Here is a 13,476-nt window from a genome sequence, read left to right as displayed (position 1 = left end):
TACTAGAAAGTGATAGCGGTTTTGTAGAGTATTGTCTCTGTCGTTGAGACAGACAAACAACTATGTATGAGTGACAGGGACAACGCTCTACAAAGCCGAAATCTCATTCTAAAGGTCGGTGTACATTATTTCTGCCGCATACTGTACTCATGTGTGGATGCACATTAAAGTGTAGGTATATCAAGTATCAACTGTGAACTGGCAACGTACCTATCCTATCTAAAATTAACGATTACTATTTATACTTATATTTCGTATCACAGATCACGACAATTATCTAATTTGTAACAAAAATTTGACAAAGCTTGCACACAAGCGAGGCTTCACCTCCACTGGCAGGCGCATACAATTCAAATTTCAAATTCAAATTCAAATTTCTTTATTGCGAATATGGGTAAACAGTGCAGATATTACAAAACAAAAAGGTACAGCCAAATTCTGCCTATTAGCATGCAATATGTTATGACTTATGATATACCGAACAACGTGTACATAGTTTTGATAAAATTAGTCAAATTAAATACTTAGTCACAAAAAAGTACAAATTTAAATGATAATGTTACAAATGTCAAAAATTAAAATAAAACTAAAATTTCTCTACAAGGTAATCATTAATCGAATAATATGTCTTTTCTAACAATAGTTTTTTCAATTTTATCTTAAATAAAGGAAGTTCTCGTGTCTCAATTATATGTTTGGGCAAGTGATTATACAAGAGTGGCCCAGTGGCAAAAAAACTTTTGGAGAAATGAGCGGTTCTACTAGGAGGGTGCCGCAGTTTAAGCACATGCCTTTTACTATTGAAGTTTTCATATAAATTCAAGTTTTGTTTAATAAAAATGATAGTCTCATAAATATATATACATGGCATGGTCAAAATATTATATTTCTTAAAATAGGGTTTACAACTGTCCGTCATTTTTAATCTAAATATTGCCCTTAAACATTTCTTTTGCGCTTTGAATTCAGCCTCTTTTTCTGTAGAATTACCCCAGAATATAATGCAATATCTCAACAGTGAGGCGACATATCCATGGTAAACCGTTAATAGTGTCGAAACATCAACCGTTTTACCCAACATATAAAGCGCATAGGAGAATTGGCTCAACTTAGTGCAAATATGAGTTATATGCTCTTTCCAATTTAGATTACAATTAATATTCAGTCCTAAAAATTTCGTTACATTTACTTCGTTGATAGGTTTGCCCTTATAATTTATATCCAAAGCACGCGACATTTTCTCTCTTAGTCTAAAAGTCATGATGTTGGTTTTATCTAAGTTAATTTTAAGTTTGTTACAATCCAGCCAATTTATGATTTTGTCTATGGTTAAGTTAATATTACTTTTAAGGTCGTCTATGTTTTTGTTTGCAAATATCACAGTACTATCATCCGCAAATAATACCATGTTATGGTGAGTCACATGTTTCGGTAGATCATTGATATAGATGATAAATAGTAAAGGACCCAAGATACTGCCTTGAGGTACGCCGCGCTGAATTACTCTCGACTGTGAATGGTAATTAATTTGCTTTTTATTTTTCCAGCAGACTGCAGAAATCTGAGTTATTTGTTTTCTATTAGTCAAATATGATTTTATAAGGTCCAATACATTTCCTCTTACACCATAGGCATTAAGTTTATTTAATAATATGTCATGGTCAACGAAGTCGAATGCTTTGGTTAAATCCATAAATAAAGCACAAACTGGAATTTTACTGTTTAGATTATGCATAACAGTGTTAAGAAATTTATAAACTGCCATATTTATGCTTTTATTTTTACGAAATCCAATTTGTTCATCTGCAAAAAAATTATTTTTCTCAAAATAATTATTTAATGACTTATAAATAATCTTTTCAAAAATTTTAGACAGAACGGGGACGAGAGCTATAGGTCTATAATTACTCATAGATTCCCTATTAAGTTTTTTAAAGAGGGGTTTTACAATTACTGTTTTAAGTTTATCAGGGAAAACGCCTTCAAAAATACATAGATTAATGACGAAACTCAATACCGGTGAAACTATTTGTGATACATATTTCAAGACTTTTGTAGATAATTCATCATATCCGGTGCTGTTTGTGTTTTTAAGCGATTTGATAGTTTTATCGACTTCAAATGGCGTAGTAGGAATTAAAAATAATGATTTATAACTGTTACAGTTAATTACTTTGGTAAGTGATGTATTTGTTATTTGTATGCCATCAGTAGCAGTTTGGTCAATAAAGAAATTATTAAAAGAATTAGCTATCTCTAAAGGATCGTCAATGATATTACTACCGACTACTATTCGCTGTATCTCTTCTCTAGGTTCATTGATTTTGTAGTTAGACTTAATAATGTTCCATGTAGCTTTCGATTTGTTAGTAGCACAGTTGACGGCATACGAATTCTGGGCTTTTTGTGTTAATTTTATGATTTTATTCAGCCGAGTCGAGTACCCTTTCAATTTATTTTTATTATTTTCATTTCGTTTTTTCCTGTATTGCCATAGTAGTGCCCTTTTTTTCTTAGAACATTTTTTGATGCCATTTGCCATTTGCCATTTACACAATCACTACCTATTTAGCTGAGGGGAACGAGTTCATCCTTCATCCTGTAAAATTGTCATAGTTGAGATAGGTCCAGTTGCCAGTTCACAGTCAAATGCAGAAGTCTGATCCAAACCGAGAAAAAACGGATCTAGAAAATTATGACTGAATTCGGATGTCATTAGTGCCAGCTTCTGCAGAATCTGAGAAAATATTTGTAAGTATATAGTTATAAGTATGAATACTACAAGACAAGTCATTTTGGATTTGGAATATCTTTCGATACTGTTGAGATGATGAACGACGATGTCAAAAATAAATTATTTCTTAGGATTTACTAATTAGAGGGTCATCCAAAATTCGTAAAATCCACACCCGCTGTTAGTTTTGAGTTTGTTAACCATTTTAAATTATCTCATCAAATTACGTGAAACGTGTGTGACGTCACATCTGTGAATTTCATACCAGCTCCCTTACTATGTGAACGTTTTGACGTTTGACAAAGTCGCTGATTTAACTAGTAGTTATCATCCCTATTGAAGAGCACAACAGCACTTATTTAAGTATGTACAACCTACACTTTAAAATAAGTGCAATACCTATATTGAATTGAACACAATTGTTTAGGAGGTCTGGCCATCCATACTTATATCATAATTTAAATTAGAATGCGTAAATTCAGATCTATGGGCTATTCTGTACCTCTGGTAGTAACTATCTAGTATCCAGATTCAACACAATAAAATATATGTTTATAAAACCAATATTATTAAAAAAAAACTTACTAAAAAGTTAGTCTATTAGATCACAATAATAGGACGGACAAAATATAACGGTACTAATAAACTTAACTAATTCTATAATATACAATAACTAGTATTTTGCTCGCTGCTCGAGCTGCTAAAGCAGCTCTCGAGGTCTATAATCGCCATTTTGAATAAATAAAAAAAGTTTTAAATTTTGTATGAAAAAAAAAAATCCGCCATTTTGAATTTTTTTTCAATCCATCGAGTAGACCTTCGGATCCTGATCATCTCTTGCCAAGAAACCACTCTTCCATCTTTCATACCCTCCGAGATGGACGCCAACGAAATTTGTATGGCGGCCATCTTTTTTCCACAATTTTGAAATTTTTTTAAAATTTTTGGCAATTGGATGAGGTTTCGAATGACATTTGGTCGAGCACCTCCCACCTATCTTCGATACCTCGAGCGTGCCCTTCACCCGTCTCCGAAATCCTCAATCATCAGCTTCCTCCATGTGTTGCCCTAAAGGAATCTTTGTCTTCTGTACGAAAGTATTAGTGAAAAAAAAAAGTTTCATACAAAATTTTACAAGGGGAAATTTTTTGAAAATCTCGGCCGCCATCTTGTTTTTCCAATTTTTTTCACTTTTTCTAAAAATCGTTTGCTAATATCTAAAATAACTGCAAGTTTTTTTAGATATTGTATTTTGCTCGCTGCTCGAGCTGCTAAAGCAGCTCTCGAGGTCTATAATGGCCATTTTGAACAATTTAAAAAAAGTTTTAAATTTTGTATGAAAAAATAAATTCCGCCATTTTGAATTTTTTTTCACCCATCGAGTAGACCTTGGGATCCTGATCATCTCTTGCCAAGAAACCACTCTTCCATCTTTCATACCCTCCGAGATGGACGCCGATGAAATTTGTATGGCGGCCATCTTTTTTTCGGAATTTTAAAAAAAAATTCAAATTTTTGGCAATTGGATGAGGTTTCGAATGACATTTGGTCGAGCACCTCCCACCTATCTTCGATACCTCAAGCGTGCCCTTCACCCGTCTCCGAAATCCTCAATCATCAGCTCCCTCCATATGTTGCCCTAAAGGAATCTTTGTCTTCTATATGAAACCACAAGTGAAAAAAAAAAGTTTCATACAAAATTTTACAGGAGGAAATTTTTTGAAAATCTCGGCCGCCATCTTGTTTTTACAATTTTTTACACTTTTTCTAAAAATCGTTTGCTAATATCTTCAATTGTTGCAAGTTGTAACAAAATCGGTTGGAAAACAAAAAAGTTACAACCGTCAGGTCGGCCGCCATCTTGTTTTTCTGAAATGTCATAATTTTTCCCTACTCGAATCCCACTCCTGAACATATCTCCCATACATTATTATATCATTTTCTGTCTCTTTCTAGGAGAACAATTATGTCAATGAGTGAGTCGGCGGAAAAAATAAATTCCGCCATTTTGAATTTTTTTTCAAGTCATCAAATAGACCTTCAGATCCTGATCATCTTTTGCCAAGAAACCACTCTTCCATCTTTCATACCCTCCGAGATGGACGCCGATGAAATTTGTATGGCGGCCATCTTTTTTTCGGAATTTTAAAAAAAAATTCAAATTTTTGGCAATTGGATGAGGTTTCGAATGACATTTGGTCGAGCACCTCCCACCTATCTTCGATACCTCGAGCGTGCCCTTCACCCGTCTCTGAAATCCTCAATCATCAGCTCCCTCCATATGTTGCCCTAAAGGAATCTTTGTCTTCTATATAAAACCGTGATTGAAAAAAAAAAGTTTCATACAAAATTTTACAGGAGGAAATTTTTTGAAAATCTCGGCCGCCATCTTGTTTTTCCAATTTTTTTCACTTTTTCTAAAAATTGTTTACTAATATCTTCAATTGTTGCAAGTTGTAACAAAATCGGTTGGAAAACAAAAAAGTTACAAAAGTCAGGTCGGCCGCCATCTTGTTTTTCTGAAATGTCATAATTTTTCCCTACTCAAATCCCACTTCTGAACATATCTCCCATACATTATTATATCATTTTCTATCTCTTTCTAGGAGAACAATTATGTCAATGAGTCAGTCAGTGGTAATTGAGCTATATATAGTATAACTAGTATTTTGCTCGCTGCTCGAGCTGCTAAAGCAGCTCTCGAGGTCTATAATCGCCATTTTGAATAATAAAAATTTTTGTATGAAAAAAAAAAAAATCCGCCATTTTGATTTTTTTTTCCATCCATCGAGTAGACCTTCGGACCCTGATCATCTCTTGCCAAGAAACCACTCTTCCATCTGTCATACCCTCCGAGATGGACGCCGATGAAATTTGTATGGCGGCCATCTTTTTTTCGGAATTTTAAAAAAAAATTCAAATTTTTGGCAATTGGATGAGGTTTCGAATGACATTTGGTCGAGCACCTCCCACCTATCTTCGATACCTCAAGCGTGCCCTTCACCCGTCTCCGAAATCCTCAATCATCAGCTCCCTCCATATGTTGCCCTAAAGGAATCTTTGTCTTCTATATGAAACCACAAGTGAAAAAAAAAAGTTTCATACAAAATTTTACAGGAGGAAATTTTTTGAAAATCTCGGCCGCCATCTTGTTTTTACAATTTTTTACACTTTTTCTAAAAATCGTTTGCTAATATCTTCAATTGTTGCAAGTTGTAACAAAATCGGTTGGAAAACAAAAAAGTTACAACCGTCAGGTCGGCCGCCATCTTGTTTTTCTGAAATGTCATAATTTTTCCCTACTCGAATCCCACTCCTGAACATATCTCCCATACATTATTATATCATTTTCTGTCTCTTTCTAGGAGAACAATTATGTCAATGAGTGAGTCGGCGGAAAAAATAAATTCCGCCATTTTGAATTTTTTTTCAAGTCATCAAATAGACCTTCAGATCCTGATCATCTTTTGCCAAGAAACCACTCTTCCATCTTTCATACCCTCCGAGATGGACGCCGATGAAATTTGTATGGCGGCCATCTTTTTTTCGGAATTTTAAAAAAAAATTCAAATTTTTGGCAATTGGATGAGGTTTCGAATGACATTTGGTCGAGCACCTCCCACCTATCTTCGATACCTCGAGCGTGCCCTTCACCCGTCTCTGAAATCCTCAATCATCAGCTCCCTCCATATGTTGCCCTAAAGGAATCTTTGTCTTCTATATAAAACCGTGATTGAAAAAAAAAAGTTTCATACAAAATTTTACAGGAGGAAATTTTTTGAAAATCTCGGCCGCCATCTTGTTTTTCCAATTTTTTTCACTTTTTCTAAAAATTGTTTACTAATATCTTCAATTGTTGCAAGTTGTAACAAAATCGGTTGGAAAACAAAAAAGTTACAAAAGTCAGGTCGGCCGCCATCTTGTTTTTCTGAAATGTCATAATTTTTCCCTACTCGAATCCCACTCCTGAACATATCTCCCATACATTATTATATCATTTTCTGTCTCTTTCTAGGAGAACAATTATGTCAATGAGTGAGTCGGCGGAAAAAATAAATTCCGCCATTTTGAATTTTTTTTCAAGTCATCAAATAGACCTTCAGATCCTGATCATCTTTTGCCAAGAAACCACTCTTCCATCTTTCATACCCTCCGAGATGGACGCCGATGAAATTTGTATGGCGGCCATCTTTTTTTCGGAATTTTAAAAAAAAATTCAAATTTTTGGCAATTGGATGAGGTTTCGAATGACATTTGGTCGAGCACCTCCCACCTATCTTCAATACCTTGAGCGTGCCCTTCACCCGTCTCCGAAATCCTCAATCATCAGCTCCCTCCATATGTTGCCCTAAAGGAATCTTTGTCTTGTATATGAAACCTTAAGTGAAAAAAAAAAGTTTCATACAAAATTTTACAGGAGGAAATTTTTTGAATATCTCGGCCGCCATCTTGTTTTTCCAATTTTTTTTACATTTCCTAAAAATCGTTTACTAATATCTTCAATTGTTGCAAGTTGTAACGAAATCGGTTGGAAAACAAAAAAGTTACAAAAGTCAAGTCGGCCGCCATCTTGTTTTTCTGAAATGTCATAATTTTTCCCTACTCGAATCCCACTTCTGAACATATCTCCCATACATTATTATATCATTTTCTGTCTCTTTCTAGGAGAACAATTATGTCAATCAGTGAGTGAGTGGTAATTGAGCTATATATAGTATAATAATAATATAATGGACTGTAAATGATAAGCCTTAGATAATAACTTATCACAATATCATGTCATTAGAAAAAACCAGTATTTTAAACAATTTAAACTTTATATTATTATCAACTATGTTTAATTAATTATCAATTATTATTAAGATTATTATCTTAATAGACCTCATTGTTATAATTGATAATTAATTAAACATAGTAGATAATATAAAGAAAATGACTTTTAACTTCTTTTTCATGATATGGCTATGTATTTCGAGTTCTTAAAAACGAAATAAATAGATGATAGAATTTAAATGAAAAGTGTTTGACTTATACTGAGTTGTTCAAAACAAATACAAAAATTTAAGTGGAGTATTTATTTCATTTTTTATTTTATTTTTTATTTTGTTTATTTGAAAGTAATCAACAGCGTAAATACATAATTATTATTTAAATTTAAATCTAGGTATAACAGAAGGCCAAAAGAGATTACTTAAAATTATAATTAAACTATTTTAACAGAATAGAGTCAGAATAAATGTAGGTATATACAATAATAAAATAAAATTACAACAGTGTGTGTATGATTGTAATGTATTACATTAATTAAATCACAAAAAATTATAGTCTTGGGCTTAAATTAGTTTAATCTCCACTTAACACATTTTTGATATTTGTATAAAATCATTTAGGAATCTCCTTGAAGTGTATAGGTAAAAACACTATCATAAAAATTATAAAATATGTATGTATGGTTACAGTTAGGTCAGAGACTAATGAACTAATTTTGAAAATTATTGTAATGAACTTTTCTTAAGAATTGATAGTCTTGCTAATACCCACCCATATTAAGTCAGTGGCCAAATATCACAATTATGGAATGTATGTACAGATCATTTATCCAATTAATTCGAGTTACCTAACAACATTCATAAGCTAAATTGAAGATAATTATATACAACAACTAATATAGTAGCTAACATAATTGGAGGTGCAGAGATCTTGTAGGCAGAATTGCATAGATCACCATTACAGAAGCACATATAAACTTTTCTGTGATTCCACATTGTGTAGGCGCACCTCTCTTCATCATCACTTGGCGATCTCTGCAGACACATCCTTTGTGTTGCCGCACCATAGTCTGCAAAGAAAAAATGTTTGTACTGTAATAAATCAAAGTCAATGTGAATAATTCAAAGTCATCTTCTTTCTTGCAATTTTTGAAACCTTTAAAAGAGTTTGCTTAAAGAACTAGCTGATTCCAACTTCATTTGCATGGATTTCGTTTTTGAAAAATTCTGTTTGAACTATTTGATTATCCAGGATAAAAAGTACCCTATATCACTACTAACTGTCCCGGTCTTTAAAGCTAGTATAACCACGTAAAAAATAATATTGATCCATTGCAACATGATTAATGGACAAACCAACAAGTACATTTTTACATTTATAATAATATGGATAGTTATTTAACTGGATTTGATCAAATAAGTTACTACACTCTCTTGATTTCTTCTGTAATCTATGCCACTACTTACGGCAATGTCATGTTCTCCAAGCTATGGAGAGAAGGCAAACAGTGTAGTTTAGCATATTGCATATTATAATTCTCTTTAAAGTTACATTAAATCATACAGCTACTGTTTGACAGGTTACATTAATTGTACATCACATAAAAACTATAGGACCAATTCAAACAGGACATCTGTGCTTACAAGCATAAAATATAACGCTAGATTTGCCTACTGCACTAAGTTTGATCTAAATCATTTGAGTTTAACTTAAGATACAGGCTGACCCTTAATTTCACAGACCCAAAAGCACTAGTTATTTTATGAATTACTAGATGATGCACGCAACTTCGCCTGCGTTGATAAATGTATCAAAATCCTGCTGGAACCCTTGATTGTACAGGATCAAAAGTAGCCTATTGTGTTTAATCCAAGGAAAAATTTATCTCCATTCCAAACAGTCAAATCAGTCAAGTAGTTTTTGCTTGAAACAGTAAAAAACATACACACACACTTACAAACTTTCGCATTTATAATGTAAATGTGATTTACCATCAGTCCTAAAGGCACCAGTTGTTCCTTCGATCATCTTTCCACACCAACCGGATGGACATGCCACCACATGGATCCCGGCTTCTGCATCAGCATCTGTTACGTTGAATGGAAAAGGATCTCCGCAGGTACCTAATTCACCTCTCGACCTACATTTCATGCAGCGCTTATGAAGGCCTAGAAAATAGCATTAATTTTGCATAATTTAGAAACTCAAAATGTATAGCATCTAATATTTAAAACTTGCCTAGTGTTATTCAAATTTTCATTATACTTATGGATTATCACCGTGGATTATTAAATACCAAATTTGATCCGTCATGTAAACAAAACTTTAATAAAATAATAATAATGAGGCACAAAAATATAAGTGTGGTGTGAAAGTCATGTGCCCAGTGTGTGCCCAAGACAGCTGATATAATAATTAATAAACACTTGCTATGTACTTGCTATGTAAAGCGAGAGAAGCGTATGGGACATTCCAGTAATAAAATAATAAAATGCAGCCAGTATTCTTGGCACTATTCCACGCGGGCACGATTTGTATAGTAATTAGATAGGTTGGCTTAGTTAGGCTGCTTTTAGTTTTAATGTAATATTTTCATTAAAAAAATAAAAATTATTCGCGTAGTCGCTAACTCTCACTTTACCTTGAAAAACATATCCGTGTCATAGAAAAGAACAGTGAAACTTACAGCTTGCTTCCTTAACTACGATCACTCCCACTAATATACATAGAAAAAGCGGTTGATAATTCATTATGGAGCTTCACTTTAATTCAATAGATAAAACAAACTCTCAATGAACACTCAAAATTATTTTAAACTTTTCATTTTGATTTAAAATCTCAAATCACCAATACCAACAGCACCACAATTATTCACAACAGCACGTCAACAATGGTGTGTCAACAATGACACAACATTGAATTGACACCTGACAGTTGACCACAGTTGACTGCACAGACCAATAGTTGACTGCAAAGTACTCTGTGGTTGACTGGTTGACAGTACCACGCTTGACCATCTGTCTGACACACAGTCACAGATCACTATGGTACACAGTCACAGAACAGTATGAGTAGGTACCTATCTATATTCATTATTATAGCGCGGCGTTACTACAATAGGCAATGACATTCTAATAAGCAAGGACATCGCACTGGCGTGCATAACAAGGGACCAAGTAAGTGTGCTTATACTCGGTGTAAGCACACTTTCTTCATTAGTCGCATGTTGACTGCAAAGCTGTCAAGATGCCTAAATGCGCGATCAAAAAGTGCCGAAATAATACGTTAACGACGCAGAAAAGAGATGGTGTGACTTACCACCGGTAAGTTAATTTTATTTACGTAAGATAACATGCGAAAAAGTGAAAAATACTTAGTAAAACCATTGAAAACACTAGAAATATCTAAAATTATTTACAATGTTCCCATTCCTTTCTCTCACGCACATCGGAAAGAGACAGATGGAAGGGCGCGTCACGAATGTCGGAAAAACAAAACTGTGGAGTAGCTTTTTTTTGTATCCCATTTATTTTATTATCTTTTGACGACCTCCGGTGCGCAGTGGTAGCGTGGTGGATTTGTATGACGAGGGTCCCGGGTTCGATTCCCGGCTGGGCCGATTGAGATTTTCTTAATTGGTTTAGGTCGGCTGGTGGGAGGCCTTTGGCCGTGGCTACTTACCACTCTACCGCCAAGCGATTTAACGTTCCGGTACGATGCCATATAGAAACATCTATAACGGGTGTGGATTTTACCCCACCACTACAAGTTAGCCCGCTACTATCCTAGACTGTATCATCACTTTCCACCAGGTGTGATTGCAATCTAGGGCTAGCTTGTAGTGAATAAAAAAATATAAATCATCCCACGCAAAACCATATACATATAACTAGTAGGGCGCGTGAGTTCGCGGCCCGCAAGCGGACCGCAATTTTTCTGCTCATCAAGTTGAATTTCGCGTCCTGATCATTTTTTGCTAGGAAACCACTCTTCCATCTTTTATAATCTTCGAGATAGACACCGGCGAAATTTGTATGGCCGCCATATTGAATCCGCCATTTTGGTTTTATTTTTCAGCTCCCTGTCAATTGGATGAAGTTCTGAGTGACATTTGTTCGAGCACCCCCCACCTATCTTCAATACCCTGGCCGTGCTTCTCACCGAAATCCTCAATCATCAGCTTTATCCATATTTTTTCTCCGAATCATTTTTTGTCCTCTATACGAAACCATCGGTAAAAAAGCATACAAAATATTACAGAAGAGGTGATCAAATGAGTCAGTCAGTCAGTCAGTCAGTCAGTCAGTGAATCAGCACGAGCAGATATAGTATAATAGTTATATAGTATAGATATAGTATAATAGTTTCATATTTACAAAAACGAAAAATCTCTCAAAGAAATAACAAAAACTAATAGTGCTACACTACTCCATTCCATTTTTTGTTCAAGTTTGCTTCTAAAATCACCTTATTCAGCTTCGAGTGCTTAATCGATTTACATTGCGGCTTAATCACTGAGGTTAGTTTACAGGACTTGAATGTTAGCGGGAATGTATAAATGGAGCAGTTGAAGCTAAATAGGGTGAATTTAGAAACGTGTGCCATGTTTGGGCTCTTGTGTTGTATGCCACGATGTGCATGCTTATTAGAATGTCATTGACAATAGGTATAATAGGTGGTAGGTACTCCTACCGGAGCACACGTAGACTGAGTAAAAAATCTAGACAAAGGAACGTTTGCTTTCTCATTCACACTAAAAAGAGAGCACAGATAAAGTTACTAATTTGATAAACAGAGACGCAGCTAACTTATTTTTTGTCCCTTATCGTGTAACCGATTTTATCCTTTTCATATTACATTAGTAAGAAGAGGATGCGAATACTCTAAAATTAGGTTGTGCTCCGAATCAGTACCTTTGATTCTGAGCACAATCTAATTTTTTAGGCACCCTCCAGGTACGGAACCCTAAAAATGAAAAACTTTTCAGGATGTCTCAGTAATTTTGGCGTCAACACGACTAGTTATACAATAAGTAACAGTAACACGCATCTTTTCTTTTTGCTCCGTACACAAGCACACGGGACGACAGCTCGAGATTCGGGAACGACTGAGTTCAGAAAAAAACTGACGCAAGAATCGAACGTGTATCGCCGTGCCTTCAGGTAACATGGAAGAAAAAAACCTCACGTGTATTGCCGGCTCAGAATAAATACCTTTAGAAGTATTGTGCCCTTATTCGCCCTATCGTGACACTTACTGTTAGAGCGAGATAGCTAAATGCATTTAAGCTCTTATTAGAACGTGACAAAATGATTATGTTTTGTTCTTTTCGCCGTGGCTACTTTATTTTGTTTGCCAAAATGTATTTGTACGTGAGATTTTAGCAAACAACGTTAACAACGTGAAGTGAGGTTATGTTGACTTAAGTATTGTAAATAAATAGGTAATTGATTCGTTGTGTTGTTTTTTGTTTTTGAAGTTATTGTGCAATAGTGGGTTGCAGTATACTAGGCTACAATAGCCGAAGCGAACGTAAAATAGACGGAATTACATTTCACAAGTAAGTACCTCTGCTTAAGCGAGAGGGACTGAGGGGGCCACGCTAGTTGCATATCTGGACATGTCTGTGTATATTTGTGATTGCCGGTCTTACGTAGATAGAATAATAGGTAGATTTAAGTACTGTGTAACCGCGTATGAGATAGTGATAGCACGACGTAACGATGAATAACACAACAATTATTACGTCATTGTTTAGTAGTCAATATTTGTATTAACCGACCAACAATATTTGTATTAAACGTTTTTTATGTGAAAACAAGTAAATAACTCATGAGAAATACAATCACGCCACGAATTCTCAAAGTTTGTTTCGCAACTAAAGTTGCATGCCTTGTATGTAAGTTGTATGTATTCTTGAAAAAAACCAGTTACACGATAAGGGACAAAAAATAGGTTAGCTGCGTCTCTGT

At 34.6% G+C, this 13,476-nt stretch overlaps 1 protein-coding gene across 1 annotated transcript; it reads right to left on the bottom strand.

The window, feature by feature from the left end:
• Positions 1-8,008: 8,008 nt before the first annotated feature.
• rtv (QVR superfamily protein rtv) lies at positions 8,009-10,394 on the bottom strand. Its single transcript, XM_034969528.2, has 3 exons — positions 10,191-10,394; positions 9,496-9,672; positions 8,009-8,573 (listed from the first exon to the last, which is right to left on the bottom strand). Exons 1-3 carry the CDS (start codon positions 10,252-10,254, stop codon positions 8,362-8,364), a joined length of 453 nt encoding a protein of 150 aa, XP_034825419.1. The 5' UTR covers positions 10,255-10,394; the 3' UTR covers positions 8,009-8,361.
• Between the last annotated feature and the right edge of the window lie 3,082 nt (positions 10,395-13,476).

The sequence above is a fragment of the Maniola hyperantus genome, chromosome 6 (assembly GCF_902806685.2).
Source record: "Maniola hyperantus chromosome 6, iAphHyp1.2, whole genome shotgun sequence".
Taxonomy (NCBI): Eukaryota; Metazoa; Arthropoda; class Insecta; order Lepidoptera; family Nymphalidae; genus Maniola; species Maniola hyperantus.
Note: the sequence above shows the minus strand (reverse complement) of the source record. Positions and strands in the feature narration are given on the sequence as shown.